Raw genomic sequence first — 20,707 nt, forward strand, 5'->3', positions numbered from 1 at the left:
TTCTTTTGGAACTTGGAAGGCAGAACTTTGTATGTTGCATAGCCTGTCAAGTTAGCTTGATGCTCTCCAGTGTGGCAAAGTACAGTACCTGTTGCCAGTGTAAGATGTAACAACAATTCCCGTTAGCTTTTGTACGTGGAACAGAGGTGGTATACTCTTGCCTTGTACAAGGCAGCATAATATCTTGGCTCAGCCCCTGAGCAGAGGTTACATACAAGGCAGCTTCTGTTGCCAGCAAGTAATGGTTGCCAACATTTACTATACCTTTGTGTTCCCATAGTCACATTGCCATAATCACATTGCATGTTTTCTTCTGCCTTTAAGAGCCACTTGACAGGCAGAAATTCAACTTACTATGTAGTTTTCTTCTGCAGAGCTGCAATGATGGTGAAGATTTTACCTGTTCAAAGCTACACAACTGTGCTAGAGGAAATGTGTATCTGGGAGGGCTTAGGAATGTTTTAAACTAGGCTAGAGCAATCCCCGTCACCCACTTTTAAGGATCTCAATCTACAAATAATGGAAAATTGTATGTTGATGGAAAATAGTGTGTTGAGAGTTAATTGACTAAGAGGGTTGTCGGAATAAAATCTAGAGAGGGCAGCGGCTGTGCAGATAGAGGCAGGTAAGAAGAAACACCTGCTGAAAACCCCGCTTCTGCACAACTATTCAAGAGGTAGGAGCCTTCTCCAGTTTTCATTTTGACAACCTAATACTGAAAGTGAGAACCAGCATGGTGTAGTGGTTTGGGCAATGGACTAGGACTCTGGAAACCCACTGGGTGACCTTGGGGCAAGGTACACTCTCTCAGCCTCACAGGATGGCAATGGCAAATCCCTCTGAACAACTCTGGCCAAGGGTTGCATTAGAGTCGCCATAAGTCAGAAAGGACTTTAGAAGGCACACAACAAGAACAACAAACGTTTGCCTATGTGTGACTGTGCTGGCCAAACATAGGTCCAAAACACATTACAGAAATAGTCCATTTTCAGACTGCTTTGACTGCTTTGGCTCAACAACAAACTTTATTACAGCCATTTGGCCAGCACAATTACAAAATTCCAATTTAAAACATAATTTTATACCACAGGTGACTTGGCTCAATGCTAGGGAATTCTGGGAACTGTAGTTTTGTGAGACATTGGGCTTTCTCTGTCAGAGAGCTCTAGTACCACAATAAACTATAATCCCCAGGGTTCCCTATCACTGAGCTAAGGCAGTTAAAGTGGTCTCAAACTGGATTATTTCTGCAGTGTGATTTGGAGCATAGTCCATCTGTCTGTTTGTCCATCTGTCTCTTTCTTTCTTTCTAATGGAGAAAACTGCATGACCAGGAAAAGGGTGCCATGGTCCTGTTCTGAAGGGAAGCGCTGCTTCCTGAACTGTAGCTGAGCTTCGGAATCGGGATTCATGCTTCCTTGAAAGTACAGGTGGTGAATTTGACTTGAGGCTGCATCCACACTGCAGAAATAATCCAGTTTGACACTGCTTTAAATGCCATGGCTCCATGCTATGGAGTTCTGGGAATGGTAATTTTGTGAGACATTGAGCCTTCTCTGCCAGAGAGCTCTGGCACCACAAGCAACTACATTTCTCAGAAATGTCATAGCATTGAGCCATAGCAGTTAAAGCGGTGTCAGACACTGTTTTTTCTTCTCTGCGGTGTGGATGCAGCCTGAAAAAGCTAAATATCTCACAAAACTAGAAATCCCAGAATCCCATAATACTGAGCCTTGGTAGTTAAAGCGGTGCCAAACTGGGTTATTTCTCCAGTGTGGATGCAGCCAAAGAAGGCAAACCTGGGGGGCAGTTTAAGACCCCAAAGATGAAATAAGAGAGGAGAAAAGACCCAGTACTTGGAAGCAAGCAGAGCCAGGGCAACCAGATGTTGTTGTTGTTACTATTATTATTAAGCTTTGTTTATAAAGTGCTCTAAATTTACCCGGCGCTGTATATACAATCAATTAAAAGAAACCTGCCCATGGCATACATTCTATGAAAATATGTGGAGAGATCTGGTAGCACCTTTGAGACTCACTGAAAGACCTCAGTCTACTTCCTCAGGTGGATTTGGTGGAGTGGAAGCCAGGGACAGACAATGGATCTGAGGAGGCAGACTGAAGCCTAGGAAAGCTCATGCTGCCAGTTTCTTTCTCTCAGCGAGTCTGAAAGGTACTACAAGATCTCTCTGCGTACTGAGTCTACAGACTAACATGGTTATATCTTTGAATTCTATGAAAACAAACATAATACATATTAATACATCTTAATATTCAAACAGTAAAACACGGGCGTCCTCCTTTTGCAGGACGCGTCCTACATTTCAGCCTTCTGCCCAGGAGGAATTCCACCAGGCCTCCCATTCTGAAAGTAGCTGAAAAGCATGCATTAATATTTATGTGTTTGTAGCTTTTCTTCTCCCCCTAATATTTTTTTATCCAAGCTTTCTTTATTTGTAATCAACTCCTCCATTTTGCTTGGATGTCCTCCATTTTGCAGGCCCTTGTCCTCCTTTGTGGTGAGTGAGGAGGACACAGGGAGGGGGGAATCTCGACGTTGCAGAGGAGTGACTGGGAACTGCTTTGTATGGAGTCTCCTGAAGAGGGCCAGGAGGAGGGGCTTCTGCAGTGGCGCAGCGGGCAGAGAGAGGAGCCGGGAGAAGTAAGGCGAAGGCGAAGGAGGTGCGGGCTGCGAGTTCGAGGCTGCTCCGCTCCGCTCCTCTGCAAGCGTCCTAGCGCCCCGGGCTGCTTTGTGTCCGAGGCGTATTCACTTACTTGCGAGAGAACTAGAACTCCAGGCCTAGTGCCCGCTTCCCCTGTGGATCCTGGGTTCCACCGGCCAGGAGACACTTTTAGTTGCTTCCCCCTCGCCTCCCGGCATCAGACACCTTCCCTTCCCAGCTGCAGCACCGCAAGGGACTTATAGCCACCTACAGGGAGAAGCCCAGGGAAGGGCTTGCCCATAGGGATACAATGGAGAATACTTGCCCATAGGGATATATTGGGAATTACTTGCCCATAGGGAAATATAGGAAAACACTTGTCCCATGTTTCCCTATGGGCAAGTATTCTGCTATCTATCTATCTATCTATCTATCTATCTATCTCTAAGGGCAAGTATTCTCCAATGTTTCATTATGGGCAGGCATTCCCCAGTGATTCCCTATAGGCAAGTGTTCTCCAATTGTTCATGTAATTGTTTATGAATGTTTGTAATCTGCTTTGATCTGTTGGAAAGGCTGTATATGAATAAAATTTATTATTATTATTATTATTAATGTTTCATTATGGGTAAGTATTCCCCAATGGTTTCCTATGGGCCATCCAGTCCAACCCCATTCTGCCATGCAGGAACTCACAACCAAAGCACCCCCAACAGATGGCCATCCAGCCTCTGTTTAAAGACTCCCAAAGAAAGAGACTCCATCACTTTCTGATGCTGCATGTTCCACTGTCAAGCAGCTATTACTTTCAGGAAATTCCTCCTAATGTTGAGATGGAATCTCTTTTCCTGTAGTTTGAATCCTTTGTTCCAGGCCCTATTCTCTGGAGCAGCAGAAAACAAGCTTGCTCCATCCTCAATATGTAAAACAATGCAGTGGCTTAGTGGCTAAGATGCCAATTCTGACAACTGGAAGGTTGGCAGTTCGAGGTCTGAGTGCTGTATGATGGGGTGATCTCCCATTACTAGTCCCAGCTTTTGCCAACCTAGCAGTTTGAAAGCAGGCAAATGCAAATAGAAAAATAAGTACCACTTTGGTGGAAAGGTAACAGTGTTTGGTGCAGTCATGCTGGCCACATGACCACCAGAACAGTCCTAAGGCAATGATGGCTCTTTGACCTAGCAAAGGAGGTGAACACAGCCTCTACAGTTGGTTATGACTAATGCCATTGGGCCTGGCTTAGATTAAGAAGAAGAGCCCTCACTCCTTGTCAACTGTCATCTTCTGGCCTGGAGGGAGTGAAAAGACATGCCTAATGCCATTGGGCCCGGCTTAGATTAAGAAGAAGAGCCCTCCCTTCTTGCCAACTGTCATCTTCTGGCCTGGAGGGAGTGAAAAGACAAGCCTAATGCCATTGGGCCTGGCTTAGATTAAGAAGAAGAGCCCTCCCTCCTTGCCAACTGTCATCTTCTGGCTTGGAGGGAGTGAAAAGAGAGGCTTAATGCCATTGGGCCCAGCTTCGATTAAGAAGAAGAGCCCTCCCTCCAGTCCATCTACTTTGGTCCAGGCCTCAGAGGGAGTGAAGAAGTGCTGGACCTGATCCCCCGTTCCCCCACCAGTCCCTTCTCCTTTTATGTCTTTTTAGATTGTAAGCCTGAGAGCAGGGAACTGTCTAATTAAAATAATAAGTGTAAGCCGCTCTGAGAGCCTTTAAGGCTGAAGGGCAGAGTAGAAATACTGTAAATAAATAAATAAATCCTCATTTCTATTGTATTTTTCTCTTATCCTGCCTGTTGTCTTTGGATGTCGTTGTATGCCTTCAAGTGGTTTCCGACTTATGGGGACCCTGAGTTGAACCTTAGCCACCTTGAATATCATTTTGGGAGAAATGTGGGATATAAATCCCATAAATAAATAAATAAATAAATAAATAAATAAAATGGGATTTTCTTGGCAATTTTCTTCAGAGAGGGGTTTGCTATTGCCATCTGGGGCTGAGAGAGTGTGACTTGAACAAACCCTGCAGGGATCTGAACCCAAGTCTCAAGTCATAGTCCAGTCTTCAAATCACTATGGTCCAAAACACACTTCTGAAATAAACCAGCTTGAGACCATTTTAACTGTCATGGCTCATTGCTAGGGAATTCTGACAACTGTTGTTTTGTGAGACATTTAGCCTTCTCTGTCAGAGAGCTCTAGTGCCACAATAAATCACAATTCCCAGGATTATTTTTGAAGTTTGTTTTGGACCTATGCCATGCTGGATTTTTAAACTGTACTTCTGAATGTTCAAGTGCAATTTGGGAACTGAAGGAAAAATTAATAGGGGGTAGAATTCTAACTTGAACAACATTTTAATTTTGCCTCCCCCATGTGTATTCCTGGGCTGCAAATGATCAGCATCTGAAACACAAATATCTCCATCCCTTAACCCAATCAATATTTGAAACACATGAAACTGCCATAAATTAATAAGTATATTTCCTAGTCTCACCGAATTCAATGGTATTTGTTTCTAAATGAGAACACTGGTGGCACTGCTTCTTGTTTCTGCACTGCACGCTTGATCTCACTTTTAATCCTATCTTCCTGGTATTACAGACACTTTCAAAGCAGCACCTTTGTGGGCAAAGCCAATCCACTGTAACACTTTTCTTATCGACAAACTTTGTGTACTTTTAATCTCTTAATGTTCAGCCAAAGTCCACTCACTCCCATTTCTTCCTTTCTTTATGCAAAGAGCCCATGCCTTGAAAATGTTGCTGCTCCTGTTTTGTCTCATGGCTGCAGGTAAAAAACTTTCCTTCTTCCTCTTTCGCTTTGTGGAATGGCTGCCACCCAGAGCTGAGGACACAGAAACATCAGATGTCCGCTCCAAGCTTGCAGTTTTGCCTAGACTTCTGATAAAGGGAACTGTAAACTTTAATTGCATATTAAAACTGGAGTCATCATTCTCTTTTGTGCCTGAAAAGGTATATTCTTAGGAACTGTAAGAAGCCACCTCTGGAGTATTGTGCTCTGTTGCTGAGCACAGTATTTTAAAGGATGCCGACGAACCAAGAGTGCATACAATCCTGCATTTCTTTTTACTTCAGATGAGTTGCAATCATCCCAACAAGTAACTGCAAGACAGATGAATTTCCTGCCCTGAAAGGTGGTTGCTCTTTGTGTCTTTGCATAAGTAAGATTGTTTTGGGTTTGTCTTCCTCCAATCAGAAGACAAGCCTAGAAGAATTTATCAAATAGAAGCACAGTGCTGGAGAAAGTGGTCTTCTGATGCTTGCTAATTTAGATTCAGAATTTTAGTTTTAGGGCTAGCCCTTGTATTAGAGGATGCCACCTCAGGTATCTGTCAGTAGAGGGCAGTAGCAACCCACTGTCATTTTTCTTGACCCAGGAATCTTAGAAGCAACTCCCTCTAGTCTAAACTTTATTTTGCAATCTCTTCATAAAGTACAGTTGGCCCTCTGTATCCATGGATTCTTTATCTACAGATTCAAGCATCCACAGCTTGAAAATATTATATATATTTTCCAAAAAGCAAACCTTGATGGTGCCATTTTGTATAAGGTACACTATTGTATGTAATGGGACTTGAGCATCCATGGATTTTGGTATCCCCAGGGGGTCCTGGAATGACACCCCAGCAGATACCAAGGGCCTATTGTACATCATCCCAGATTTCTACCCCCTATAGGGTTTCCTGCTTAATTTATGGTAAGTTATGTCTTGAGTCCAAAGTGGTTTATATATCTGTGTACTCCCATCATTTTAAAAACAGGAGAAAGGGCATGGAAGCAATTTAAAATCTGTTTACCTTCAGATTTAGCCATATCTTACTAGTTTGAGCACTCAGATAAGGGGAAAAAACACATCTCAGTAGCTTGCAAATAGAACAGGAAAATATTTTTAGACCCCTCTGCTTGTACATGAGTAGGATGTTCAGAAACTGTCAGAGTGGCTTGTTCGTGCACATGTTGGGCACAATCTAACCATCATGAAGTACCTTTTGTTTGTTTTTGTTTTTAGCATATTAGTATATTATTTTAATATTTTATTATTTCAGCATTTTGGTGGAGTGTTTTATTGTTCATTTTTTATTATATATGTTCTGCTGTACCACCCTTTGTGAAAGGGCATTATAAATAAACGTTGTTGTTGTTACCACCTTAAAATCTCATTTGAGTGGGAAATATTTCAGACCATGCTTAACTCTTCCATGGACTGGCAGGGCAGGGCAGGCTTAAGCATATTTACTCATTGAGTTCAATGGGATTTAGTCCCACCTAACTGAGTATAAGCCACTTAATTTGGCTGAGTGGTATCATTTGAATGAAATGGTAATAAAGCCACTTCATTTGGCTGAATTGCATTTGGCAGCCATTTGTGCACTCAAGCACCCACTGATCATTTACAGTGCTCCCATTACAATTTTGCTCTTGTCCAATAAAGAAGGCAACTTGACAACATTGTCTAATTTTTTTTCTAAAAGCTGTTGGTCATGGTGATCCTGTGGTTGCTATTGTTATGATTATTATGATGTTTTATTTGTAGATGCCTTGGAGGTGAAGATTAGCCCTTCCCCAGTAATAGGTCTGGTATACAAGGATGTTGTACTTCACTGTAACTTCACTGTTTGGGAAAGTGTCAAAAAGGAAGATGTGGCTGTGAAGTGGACCATGAAAAAAGTGGTGTCTGGAGAAGACAAACCAGTGTTTCAGTTCGATGGGAATCATACAGCATGTTACCGACAAGGTTCATTAGTGAATCCTGAGCTACTGCCCTACGGCATCGCATCACTCACTCTGTCCAATGTGACATTGATGGATGAAGGGATTTATATATGCACCGTTTTAGTAATGCCACAGTATGGAAATGGGAAGATTCAACTTAAAGTCAGAGGTATGGTTGCTTTTGAAGTCATCAGAGCAAAAAAAAGTGGAAATTGTCAAGGTCAATAAAGTTGCCATTTAGAATGTTACAGACTGAAAAATTTAGGGTTCCACCCACTCATGCCCTTTTGTAAGATACTGTTTTTATCATAATATTGTTAATGTTCCTTGCCCATCATAATAATTATCATCACCATCATCGTCACCACTACCTCCACCACCATTAACATCATCCTTATTAGGCTGTTTTGAGTTTTCCCTTGGGGCTTCCTTTCCTTTCCCTAACCTTTGGGTTTCTTTGAGCCAACAATTATTTCCTTGTGAATGGATGGCACTGTTTTGATTATACAAGGACCAACACATATTCCTGAACACTGTTGATAGAGGGAACACATGGAGGCATGCAACAAAATGTTGCAGTATAACCTTCCTGTGTGGGTAGGAAAGAGTAGAAAAACATTATGTTATGCTTACATCTTGATGACAATTGGGTACTAAATTGAGGTTCCTGTAATAACAGCTAAAATGCAGGCATCACTTTAACATGGAAACTTTGTTCCACTTCCCACCACTTCAGAGGTTTAAAATTTGTGGTCTTCCAATTGTTGGACAGCAACACCCTTGTAAGCATAGCCCATGGTAGGAGAGAGCTTTAGTCCAACAACATCTGAAGGGCAATAGATGCCCATACCTGCTCCAACTTCATTTATTGAAATATAAAATGTCTTTGTAGTGGACAGTTGCTCAATGTACAGGACTCTTCCACAAATGAAGACTTGTCACCTGGTGATATGGGTGGTGGTTATGGTTCAAAGTTTTCAAGTTTTTGTTTAAATGTAATATCCCTTTTATATGTTAGTGATGAATTATTCCCAAATGCATAACTTAGAAAATTTACTTTTTTGAATTACAACTCCTAGAATTCTCTAGTCAACAAGGGTATAGCCATGATGGATGGGGATTCTGGGAGTTACAGTCCATCAGCTTTATATATGTTCTTGAACAGTAAATGAAGCACATCAGTCAGTCCTATTGCAGTCCCAGACTCTTCACAACAGCTAGGAGTTGTTTGCACAGAGAGATCTTGGAAATTTATCCTTGAATGAGTAAGGAGAATGCTGCTCATGTAACCAAGCATTATGCAACCTTTGTGCCCCAATAGGATTCAGTTCCTCAAATATAACTTTTTCAAAATTGGCCAAAATGACTTCTCTCTAATAGTCATCTGTCTTTCCATCTCAGCCCAGCCTGCAGTTCATTTGTCCCCCCATAGTGTACTAACTGCAGCTGAAGGAGAGAAGACATTTTCTTGTGATGTCCGCAGCTTCTACCCTCAAACCATTAATGTCTCTTGGCTGATCCAAAAGCATGGCAGTGTATATGAGACACCGTTATCTTCAGATATATGCACTGGAATCCCATCTTCACATAGCTTTGATGGTTTGTTCACTGTGTTGAGTCGTGTAACCCAAATGGTGAATGTGAGCAACAATGGCTCCTTGTACATCTGTGAGGTGCAACATGAGTCCTTGAAGAAACCACTGAGGAAGACTACAACATTATTGGTCACAGGTAAGCAACTACAAATCTATTTCTTTAGACCAATTTTGGTCTGGGGCACTCTCTTGACGGGCCCTATGGGGTGCCATCATCATGTGTGAGGGGCAGCACTTTCAGACGCCCCTCGCCCCTCGCACATGATGAGGGCGTCAAAATGGCGGTGCCCTGTACATATGGGCGCCGCCATTTTGATGTGACGGACACCTAGCATCCGCACGTCTCGGCACCTTGTGACATTGCAAGTGCGCCATTGGCGCCTTGTGGCATCACTACCAGGCCAGAAAAAGAAGCTGCTTTTTGTGGCTTCTTTTTGCTGCACAAGGAAGCCGCACGGGTTGTCCGCTGCGGCTCCCTCACGCAGCAAACTAGGGCAGCGGGAGACTGCCCTTTTGGGTAGTCTGTATCCTGCCTTTGTTTTGAGTCCATGTATGCTTTGATCCTGCTCTCAGAAGAAACTCATCACCCAAAAATGGGGCTAAAGAGAGAATAGGGCCCCATAGAGATAGACCAAAATAAAACTGTTTTGAGTCACTTTGAAGGTATGCTGTTTAAATTATGCATGCTTCCTAAGAGGCCAGAAGTTGTGCCAAAGCTGCGTTCCAGCTTAGGGGTGAGATGAATTTGTTGCATGGTGCACACTCCCTGGCTGTGCCTTGTTTTAAAGTAGAATCATACTTCCAGGAGACTTCTAGAAAAAACGATTCTGTTTAAAACAAAAAAACCACACTGCCTGTGCACCTTGTTGTTATTGTTTTAGAAGGAGAGGGCAGCTTCATTTGCTGCCACTGCACTGGCATAATTTTGTGCTGTGTCAGCAAGTTCAGCAAAGATGGGAAAGGACAGCAGGGGTCAGAAAAAGACGCAGGGGGTCCAGTGTTGCCTGCCCCATATAAATACATCTGTTTGAAAGGAAAAACTTGCAAAATTATATATAAAGTATGTAAAAGTGATGTGATACCCTGTCTAAATAATCATGAGCAGCAGTACACATTGTTTTGGGGGCTGGAGCCAAGAGGATGTTTTGTGATTTATGTCCCAAGATCAGATTCTCCAGGACTATGGTATCCATTTCTTTTCCTTTTGTTTAAACAAATAGTTCTGCTGCTCTGATGCTGGAGAAAATAACAGGCTAGGCTAAGTGAAATTAAGACATAATCTCCAAGAAAGGCAGTCCCAGTAAGTAGTCTGACTTGGAGGCTTGGCTGAAAAGGGGACTGAGTATATGTCAGAAAGAATACTTATTACAGCACTGATAATAATAAATTTGTTTTTAGCACCCCAAACTTATCATCAGGAAACAGGATTTATCATCGGAGTAGCTGTTGCTTGCATCGTTGTGACAGGTTTATGCAGCATATTTTTAACCTTATTTTACCAAGAGCGGCTTGCAAAAGGTAAATCTCAAAAAAGCAAAACAAACCCTGACATAAAATACTTCAATGGGGAGGTCACCCACAGTAGCTACATTCATTCATTATCTACGAAGTGTGATCAGGGAGAGGACTTCAAAAGGGTATAATATGTATTTGTTACCTGAACATAGAACAAAACACTTACACTGTTACTTATAGTAGCTACCTTTTGGTAACAAGGCTATAACAAGTCCCATTTTGAAAAGAATGTGAGAAGTAATAACTTGATACTTTCTTGATGTGTCAAGTAATAGTTTCTAGTTATTTTTAATGCTACTTTTAAGATGTATTTTGATAGGATGTCAAGGTTTATGTCATTTTATCAATCCTAAACTTTCCCCCTAAAAAAGGAAGTAAATAAAAGGTGATGAACTGCACAATAAATTTAACAAGTTAACATTTTTAGACAATCATAAGGAATAACAGAAAAGCCTTTCCCTTGCTTTCATGTGTAATTTTAGAAAGCTATCTCATCTCCACTGTAGCCTTTTCTGAGCTAAAAAGCCAAAAATATTGTGTCATTTCTCCATAGAGCATTTTCTGCAGCCCTGTATTGGCCTTTTTCTAGCAAACCAATGACCTTTTTGAAGTGCACTGACCAGAATTATACTCATTATTCTGGTTTCCATATAGAAAGCCATTATGGTGTATTGCAGCAACCACAACAAAGAGTCTATAGACACCATTAAGTAACACACCTATTATGACCCAGGTTTTGTGGATACTTCATTGAATACAGTATTCAGCATATCTTACTATTTGTAGTTGGAAAACATAACACGATCTGTTTCCTGTGCCTGTGTTTTCAGACCCATCATACTGATGTTATAACATCTTTTGACTAGTGGACATGACTTCTCTGTTCTATTAATCAATCTGCACTTTGCTGTTCTGTGAACCAGAGGAAGTGTCCTACATCAGGTCAGGATGTTGCTTCATCTAAGCAACTATTGCACTCTATGACTTGGTAGCAGCTGCTCAGAGCCTTAGATAAAGGTGTTTCCCACCATTTGTTATCTGATCCTTAAAACCAACTCATAGCAGCTCATAGAATGGGGAGATACCATTGCTAAGTAATAAAACACTTTGTGTGGAGAATGTCCTAGGTTCAATCTCTGGCCTCTCTAGTGTTTTTCTTTCTCTTACTTTAGCAGCAGTTCAGGTTGGAACCAAATTCTGATTAATGCAAAGATCAAACTTATATGCAATATCAGCTAGCAAAGAAATTATATTCATATTCTGAAGGGGTCCCCTTGTGTTTAAGAATACTTACTTCCTGCTAAGTGGTTTAGGACTCTGTCCAAGCTAGACAGTTATTGCTTTTTGATACCATTTTAATAGTCATGTCTGTATCCTATGGAATCCTGGGATTTGTAGTTTGGTGAAGTGCCCAGAATCCTCACATAGAAAATTTTAGTCAAATTCCTTGAATTACATCAGAGAATTTTAAGTACCTTGTAGAGGACTGCATGTTAACTTCCTTCCTTCCTTCCTTTTAGCGGAGCCTCAGGTCTCCTCAATCGTTAAGCCAGATCTGATCCCAATTAATGAAAAAATCAGGCTGATATGCAACATCAATGGATTCAGACCCAAAACAATCCAGGTGAAATGGTATCGGAAAAACACACATATGATGCCAACAGGAGATCCTGCAAGGGAAGATGTGGCCCTTTCTGATGCTAGAGAAGATATTACAAGCATGGCTAAGCAACCCTTGGAAGCCAATGGCCGATATTATAGCATCTCCTCCTGTCTAACCTACACACCTACTATAAAGGATGATGGGGAGGAATTTGAATGCAACATCCAGCACAGCACTCTCAAGAGCCCAATATTGAGATCCACAATTGTTCATGTTACTGGTGAGTCTATTCAAATAATAATAATAATAATAATAATAATAATAATATCTGAGGGAACACCTCTTCCTACATAATCCACCCTGCACTCTCAGAACATCTGGGAAGAATTTATTAGAACACTCAAAGATCAGATTAACAACAACTTCCCACATAATAATAATAGGGGCGCAAATTCTTTGTTTAAGATTGAGATTTCTTTTTTAGACTACAGCTCCAAGAACTCCTTTGCCAGCATGGCTACTTCATGATGATCTGGAGCACACTCTCCAACATATCACAGATACTAAAAGGGACATGTATGGCCACACAATATCAGAATGTTGTCAGGATGGCCAAAGTTACTAATGAGGAAAATCAAATCTAGGAGAGACTATACACCTTTACTTTTGCCTGAGCCTATGGGGAAGGGCAAGGCTGTGCCCCCTCCTCTCCCTGTTGCTACTCTTGGACTTTGAACTCAGTTTACGCTATCTGAAGTAAGCTGATGACAAAGGAGAAAAGTAGGAGAAGGAGAGAGAAACTGGGACATTTTAAAAGAAAATGAAAAAGTAGAATGGCAGAAGGGACTATTACTACTGAATCAGAACAGTTGGGAGGACATGTGAATAGGGGAGCATTAATCAACCTTGGCTCCTTATGCTGTTTTGGCCTACAAGTCCTGAAGTGGGAAATCAGCCCTATTAATTTCTGCTAGACTGAGATTTAGGTTTTACAGTATAATATTTTAATAATTTTATATAATATTATAATATTTGCATGTTGGACCTGAAAGTTGCAGTACAGAATGCTTTAGTGTGCCAGGACACTACATTCCACATTTCTTTCTCATCTATTTTCTCCATTCTATCACCAACACATAGTCAGCATTCCATGACTATGGGGGCACACTATAGCACCCCCCAATATTAGGGTTTTTATCTCCAGATAATTTTTACATCTGTTTCTGTCATTGTTGGCCATTGAACATGCCAGGTTGGGCTGATGGGGATTGTAGACTAAAACATCTGCAGTGACCCAAGTTGGGAAATTATGACATTCTGCCAGTGTAATGTCTGAAAAGATGGAATGAAATCCTATCCCATTTGATTTCTCTTTGGCAGCTCGCCCAGCAAGTAATTACATCTTCAGTTCACCTCAGCTCCCTGTCCAGGGAGAGAAGCTCATTCTGACCTGTGTTGTGGAGAAATTTTATCCAAAGGACATTGCTTTGGTTTGGTTTCGAAATGGACAACCAGTTGAAGAGGTGACACAGTTTGGACCATTCCCCTGTGAAAGTGACTTTTACAGCGTGTGGAGCCAGACAGAGTTTACCCTGACCAAAGACAAAGAAGGAGCCATTTATACTTGTCAGATCCAACACAGCAGCTTTGGAAATGTAGAAGAACTCTCTTACGAACTAAATTTGCAAGGTAGGCTGATCTCAAGGACTTAAGAAATTTCACCAGTTTTTATTGAGCCATTCAACAGACCTCAGACTCAGCAAATCTAAATTCTCATTTTTTTTTGCTTTTGAGTATATTGTAGGGTATATCCCCCCCCCCCCCCAATTTTGTGCCCTCTATATGTATATAGATACAGAAATATGGTGGCTCCAGTGGTTAAGAAGCTGACTCTGTTGATTGCAAGATCGGCAAGTTGGCAGTTCGAGGCCTGGGTGCCACATGATGGTGCGAGCTCCCATCGCTAGTCCCAACTTCTGCCAGCCTAGCAGTTCAAAAGCATGCAAATGCAAGAAGATAAGTAGGTACTACTCTGGTGGGAAGGTATACACCGTTCTGCACAATCATACTGGCCACATGATCACAGAGTAGTCTCTGACAATGCTGGCTCTTCAGCTTAGTAATGCATCACCCCCCTATGACTGGACACAACTTGACAACCTTGTCAATGGGGAATACCTTTTCCTTTATCTATATGTATCCTGGACTACAACTGCCAGAATTCTCCCATCTGAAGGCATCAGTTTGTGGAAGGCTGTTCTAGTGAAATTCTCGTATCCAATATTTATAACTTTTGGGATGTAGGCTGCATGTGACTCACAGAAATTCCACATTTGGCCTATAAGCTTCCCAAGCTGTTATTTCTTGTCAACTATCGGAGGTAAGAGCACATAAAAATGTTTTAAACTTGAAATGCCCTGCTCCAAAAGAATGTGCGCATAGATGGAAAACATGAAACTCTGCTGAGCTTGCAGGCTGGAAGGTTTTTGCATTAACAAAATTAAGCTTAAAGCCTGTACATTCTTGGACCCTTCCAATTAGCATATTCTTGCAATTTATCTCTTTGTTGGACTTCTGGGTGGATAAAGTAAAGGCATAAAAGGGAAGTTGGTGAAATTAGTTTATGATAAGGATAAGGAAAATGAATATAAATATATTTTAAAAGTGAGAGTCAGCATGGTGTAGTGGTTTGAGCGTTGGACTAGGACCCTGGAGACCAGGGTTTGAATCCATACTTGACTATGGAAACCCACTGGGTGACTTTGGGCAAGTCAACCTTTCTCATCCCAGAGGAAGGCAAAGGCAAACTCCTTCTGAACATATCTTGCCATTACAACCTGTGATAAGGTCAGCGTACGTTGGAAACAACTTGAAGGCACACAAAAACAACTTTAATAAGGCCATTGCACTGGAGCGTACTGCTGAGTGGAGCTGAGTATTGCTTTGTATTTGTTGTTGTTTGTCATAAAGTCAGCTTCAGTGTATGCTTTTTTTATGTTTGGTGTAAAAATCTTCAAAATGGTAAGAATTAAATATGGCCCTGGGAGCCAGTGAGGTGTAATGTTGGAATGGTGGACTAGAACTCTGGGAAACCAGGATTAAAATCTCTGCTTGGCCATGGAAACGTATTGGGTGAAGGTAGGCAAGTCACACTTTCTCATTATCAGAGGGTCAGTTGCAGCTGCCTGGAATAGTTATGGGAATGGTAGCTCTTCGTTTGTGTGTGGGATGTAGGCTGAGTAGAGTTGGTGATTGGTAGTAACAGAAAGGGGGGGATGGTGAGAATGTCTGAGACTCTGATGTTTATCACACTATGCTCTTAAAGAGGTAATATTCCAGTGTGACTCCTCTAGCAGCCTCCTGTTGCATGCTGGGATTGGCAGTTTTAAGGAGCTGAACTTCTCTGCCTGAGAATTCTAAATACCCCTCCTTAAAACTGCCAATCCCAGCATGCAACAGGAGGCAGCTAGAGGAGTCACACTGGAATAGTACCTCTTTAAGAGCATAGTGTGATAAACATCTAAGAGAGATAATGCCTGTGAGAAGGATGGCAAGGGGAGCTGGCTAACAGTGGGTGGGCAGTTCTGGCTTAAACACTGAATGGTGAATTTCTTACTATATATTCTCAATGTATTTCTTTGCTGTTTCAACACATTGGACTCTGATACATAGAGGTTCTGAATTTGCACAAATCTGACAGTAAACACTGCCATTTTGAGGGACAAATAATCTAACCAGTGATTTTGTTATCTTGTTATTTACCTTCCTACAGGAACTCCTCCAGAAGTTCTCTGGATCACTGCAGATCCATCAATTCCTGTACCAGAGGAAGAGCTAAGGCTAAACTGTAGAATCAATAATTTTTCCCCTAATTTGATCAGCGTGAACTGGTTCAAAGATGAGGAGTTAATCCATGAGAGGATCTGTCACTCGGCTGCTGTAGTTGGCACCAATGGTTTGCTCTCCATGTGGAGTCTGCTGAGGGTTACCCCCAAGCAAGGAGCAGAAAAGACTGTATACAAATGCAGGGTGGAACATGGAGCCCTGAAAGAATGCATAGAAAGATCATATATTTTGCAGTTGCCTAGTGTGTCCAGCCCACTTTGATAACATCTTTGAATGAATCCTTTTTATGCTGTGACAAACTAACTTGGCCAGCTCTTTGACAAGTTGAACAAACAAAACATGGGTATAAAAAAGGTATGCCCAAAGTGTGCTTTGATAAAGTGATGTGGATAGAAAGTGGTGAGGTAGGAGATTAAATGTGACCTGACCAGCATTCTGATTCGCTTTCCTTGTAGGATGAAAGGCAGCATACTTTGACTTTTGGCCTAAGATCATCATCTGTAAAAATACCTCACAGGGTGGCAGGGAGATTAAATTTCTGCTTACAGTGTGCTTTGAAGATGTTCATTTCTAATTACTAATATTAAGGTGACGCTAGTGCAATGTAGCCTTTGGCTGCTCCTTTCAAGTAGTCAGAATGCTGGGACAAGAGTGTTCAGTTGCAGGAGGCCCCTGTCTGGGGGACCCCTGGGCTTGATACAGCAGGGGCCCCTCCATTCTGGGGGCTTGGAGGAACCCTATGGGACTTGAGCATTCACAGATTTTGGTATCCATGGGGCGGGGTGTGTGTGTCTGGAACGGATTCCCCATGGATACCGAGGGCCCACTCTATTTGATATTTTAGTATGCAATTTGTTTTAATTATTGTAGTAATTTAATTCTGTTTTAATGTTCTATTTTGTATGCTTTTAATTTTCTGTTTTTTAAAATATTGTAAGCCACCATGAGTCCAGTCTTGGGAACAGGTTGGGATGTAAATAAATATACTACTACCACTACTACTACTACTACTGAGGGAGCGATCAGGCAGATCCAGCAACATCAGGGACTGCCTGAAGGAAGAGGCCCCTCCCTCCTCAACTGTCATCTCGGCCTCAGAGGGAGCGATCAGGCAGACCCAGCAACATCAGGGACTGCCTGAAGGAAGAGGCCCCTTCCTCCTCAACTGTCATCTCGGCCTCAGAGGGAGCCATCAGGCAGACCCAGCAACATCAGGGACTGCCTGAAGGAAGAGGCCCCTCCCTTCTCAACTGTCATCTCAGCCTCAGAGGGAGCGATCAGGCAGACCCAGCAACATCAGGGACTGCCTGAAGGAAGAGGCCCCTCCCTCCTCAACTGTCATCTCGGCCTCAGAGGGAGCCATCAGGCAGACCCAGCAACATCAGGGACTGCCTGAAGGAAGAGGCCCCTCCCTCCTCAACTGTCATCTCGGCCTCAGAGGGAGCCATCAGGCAGACCCAGCAACATCAGGGACTGCCTGAAGGAAGAGGCCCCTCCCTCCTCAACTGTCATCTCGGCCTCAGAGGGAGCGATCAGACAGACCCAGCAACATCAGGGACTGCCTGAAGGACGAGACTTCTCCCTCCTTTAACTGTCACCTTGTATTTGTTTTGTATTCAATTTTTACTGTACACCGCTATGATCATTGCGGAATAGCGGTCTATAAATAAAACATATTATTGTTATTATTATTATTACTACTACTAATAATAATGATAATAATAATTTTACAGCCGGTAGAGATGTTATGACAGATGTAGGTTTTTATGCAGGAATCAGACCATTTTTTCAGTCATTTTGATGAGATGGTTATTAATTTAGACTTCAATCCTGTTAGACTTCGAAAAAATCTTCATTGAACTTTATGGGATGTGCTTCTATGAATGGGATGTGCTTCCACACATGGCTTTTAAACCAAATTGCATCCAGAAAAAAGTTGCTTTGGAGATACTTACCACATGCTGCCACCTCCAATCAGTAGTTGTTGTGTCACTGAAGTGTGGTTAGGACATCCTTTTTCATTGATGTGTGTGTGGGGGGGTGAGCTCAATGAGCTCACAATTGTGCTAGTTCCTGGTGCAAAATATTGCTGCCAGGTCAGCTGCAGTATTGGTAGTCGCATGGTGTCAGTTTCTCCTCCTCTCCCTCTTGCTCTTCCCAAGAAGCCTAATTACCTTCATTTTTTTCTTTTCTTTTCTTGATTTTTTAATTTTTTAAATTGCAGTAGCAGAGCTCTGGAATTATGTGAAAAGTGTAAAAAATAAATAAATTAAAAAACCCCAAAGGGAGCATGTGGAAGAGAGTGTAATGGTAGAAACAGCCCCAGTCTCACTATTGCAGATAGAGCAATAATAGCTGCTCTAAAAAAAATACTGTTTCCATTTTTCTTTTTTTCTCTTTTTTTAATAAGACTTTATTGAACATACAAACATTACATACAGAATAAAATTAATATCTTTTAAAACCACAAACATATCATTATCACATGATCATTGTCTTCTTCCTTACAACAACTTCCTTAGGATAGCGCTTTCTACCCACTCTAATAACTCTAAATTCAAACAAGCTCTTAGTCAAATACACTAGTATTATACATAACCCCACCACAGGACAAATAAAAGCAAAACATTCTATAATAAGCCTGATCTCTTACTCAGATCTAAACCCTTGTTATCTTTAATCTTCCTTTCAAGACTTTTTCCCACTGTTCCAGTTGGATAGTTGCCTTCTAGTCTTTGGGCCATTTGATCATATAATCTTTAATTACCTCTGCTTCCAATTCAAAATTTCTAACTAATTAATAGAATTTTGCGATCCTCTTTTTTGGGTTCCAGATTATGTTTTCTAATTGTCTTTCTGTTACCCCAATACCTTCCATTTTATTGTCCACCAAAAATCTCTCTTTAAGTTGCCTATATGAAAACCAGTCACAACTATAACCTTCTCCTTCCAGTTCCTCTTGCGTTTTCATCTCTCTCCCCTTTGCTGTCAACTTTGTTATTTGGTTATATGTTACCCAACCTTTCTCCTTTATTATAATTCTATTAAACAGAGCTTCATTAGGTGATGTCCATAAGGGTATTATCGGGCACCACATTTTCCTATATCTATTCCAAATTCTTATCAACGATTTCCTTATTATATGATCATTAAAATTCCTGTCTAATTTGGTTTTCCCATATATTAAATAACCATGTAGCCCATAATTTAAATCTATTTTCTCTAAATTAAGAACCCTTCTGTTTTCTAATTTAATCCACTCCACCAACCACTCTAATACAGCCGCATAATAGTACCATTTGAGGTTCGGTAAGGCCAAACCACCTTTTTCAATCGAATCTTGGATGACTCTTGCCTTAATCCTGGGTTTCTTATTATTCCAAATAAATTTGTTTATATCTTTATCCCACTTCAAAAATGGTTTGTTGTTTATTATTATCGGGAGTGACTGGAAGAGGAACATCATTTTGGGCAAGACCATCATCTTAACTGTTGCTATTCTTCCCATCCAAGATAAGTTTAATTTACTCCAACTATCCAATTTTTTAAAAAATACTGTTTCCATTTTTCAAACTGATGTAGTTGTGGTGATTACAGTCCTGATTAATCCTCTGTTGCCCCACTTTTTCAACTCTATTTAAATGTCCCAGTTTCTTTTATCTCCCCCTGCTTTCCCTCTTTGTCCTTGGCTTACTGTAATTGCTACAGAGTAAATTCTAAGTGCAAAGGTAGTTTGCACTCAATTTTTTTCAGCAGGGCTGGAGAGGAAAAGAGGGAGTGGAATCTTCCCCTACCCAGTAGAGTCAGGCAAAAGCAAACTTCTGCAACCTCTCCTAGTTTGTGTGTTCTTCCTTATTAATAACTTTTGCCATCTTGACTACACTCTGATGTTGCTTGTCACATGTATCCCAGTTTTCCTCTGTGAAATATTGGCGGTTATGTCAACAATTAATACCTGCTTATCAAGTTACCTTTAAAAAGCACAGCTGCAATGACTGGTTGAAAAGCTGGCAACTTTGAACATACAGCAGAATGGTAATTCTCTATCTTATTGAAGAAAAGTTGAATAGTGTCCATGAAGGAAGAGTGAAAACAGCATAGAAGCAAATCAAGCAAATCAAATTTGCACAGACACAACAATTGAATTGAATTTCTAGACCAGGCTAAGAAGACAAGACAAAAGAGCCAGAGTGGTTTGAATGTTGGACTACGTCTCTGGAGATCAGGGCTTAAATTCTTGCGGGGCCATGGAATCCCATGGGTGAACCACATACTCTCAGCCCCAGAAAACCCCATGATAGGGTTGCCTTAGGGTAACCTTTAAGTCAGAAAAATCTTGAAGGAACTTAACAACCACAACATAAGGAGACAAAAGCAGTGAATGGAAGTATTTTATTTTATTTTATTTTATTTGCTACCACTAGATGTTGCTCTTCACCTCCAGCTTGTTTGATCTGTTATGCTTTGGCCAGAGAATTCAAAAAGCTGGTTCATATTTCACCTTTAAAACTTGGGCAATAAGTGTAACTTCATGGCAAACTACAAAGGGCAGCAACAATTGGGAACTACTCTTGTGAACTGCAGTTCCCAGGTTTGTCTAAAATAATCATGGGTTCACTAATTTGGAAATTCAGATATCCTTTGAGATCTGATGTCACCATATCCACATTTTGCCTTTTCAATTTGGATACCTTAAAACAAAAGACATTATATAATACAGAAAACCTGTATTCTGGCAACACTTCCTCTTATT

At 41.3% G+C, this 20,707-nt stretch overlaps 1 gene segment (V, D, J or C); it reads left to right on the forward strand.

Moving 5' to 3' along the window:
• Positions 1 to 7,197: 7,197 nt before the first annotated feature.
• Positions 7,198 to 17,145, forward strand: LOC149315688 (immunoglobulin heavy constant gamma 4-like; the record flags this gene model as incomplete). The annotated part of the segment is given in 6 exon segments: positions 7,198 to 7,564; positions 8,797 to 9,126; positions 10,389 to 10,508; positions 12,026 to 12,388; positions 13,489 to 13,797; positions 15,881 to 17,145. Coding segments are annotated over 6 exon segments (1,824 nt in total), but the record flags the coding sequence as incomplete, so codon positions are not given.
• Positions 17,146 to 20,707: the final 3,562 nt, after the last annotated feature.

The sequence above is a fragment of the Sceloporus occidentalis genome, unplaced genomic scaffold (genome assembly GCF_023333645.1).
Source record: "Sceloporus occidentalis isolate IW3139 unplaced genomic scaffold, rSceOcc1.0.p SCAF_3, whole genome shotgun sequence".
NCBI classification, from domain to species: Eukaryota; Metazoa; Chordata; class Lepidosauria; order Squamata; family Phrynosomatidae; genus Sceloporus; species Sceloporus occidentalis.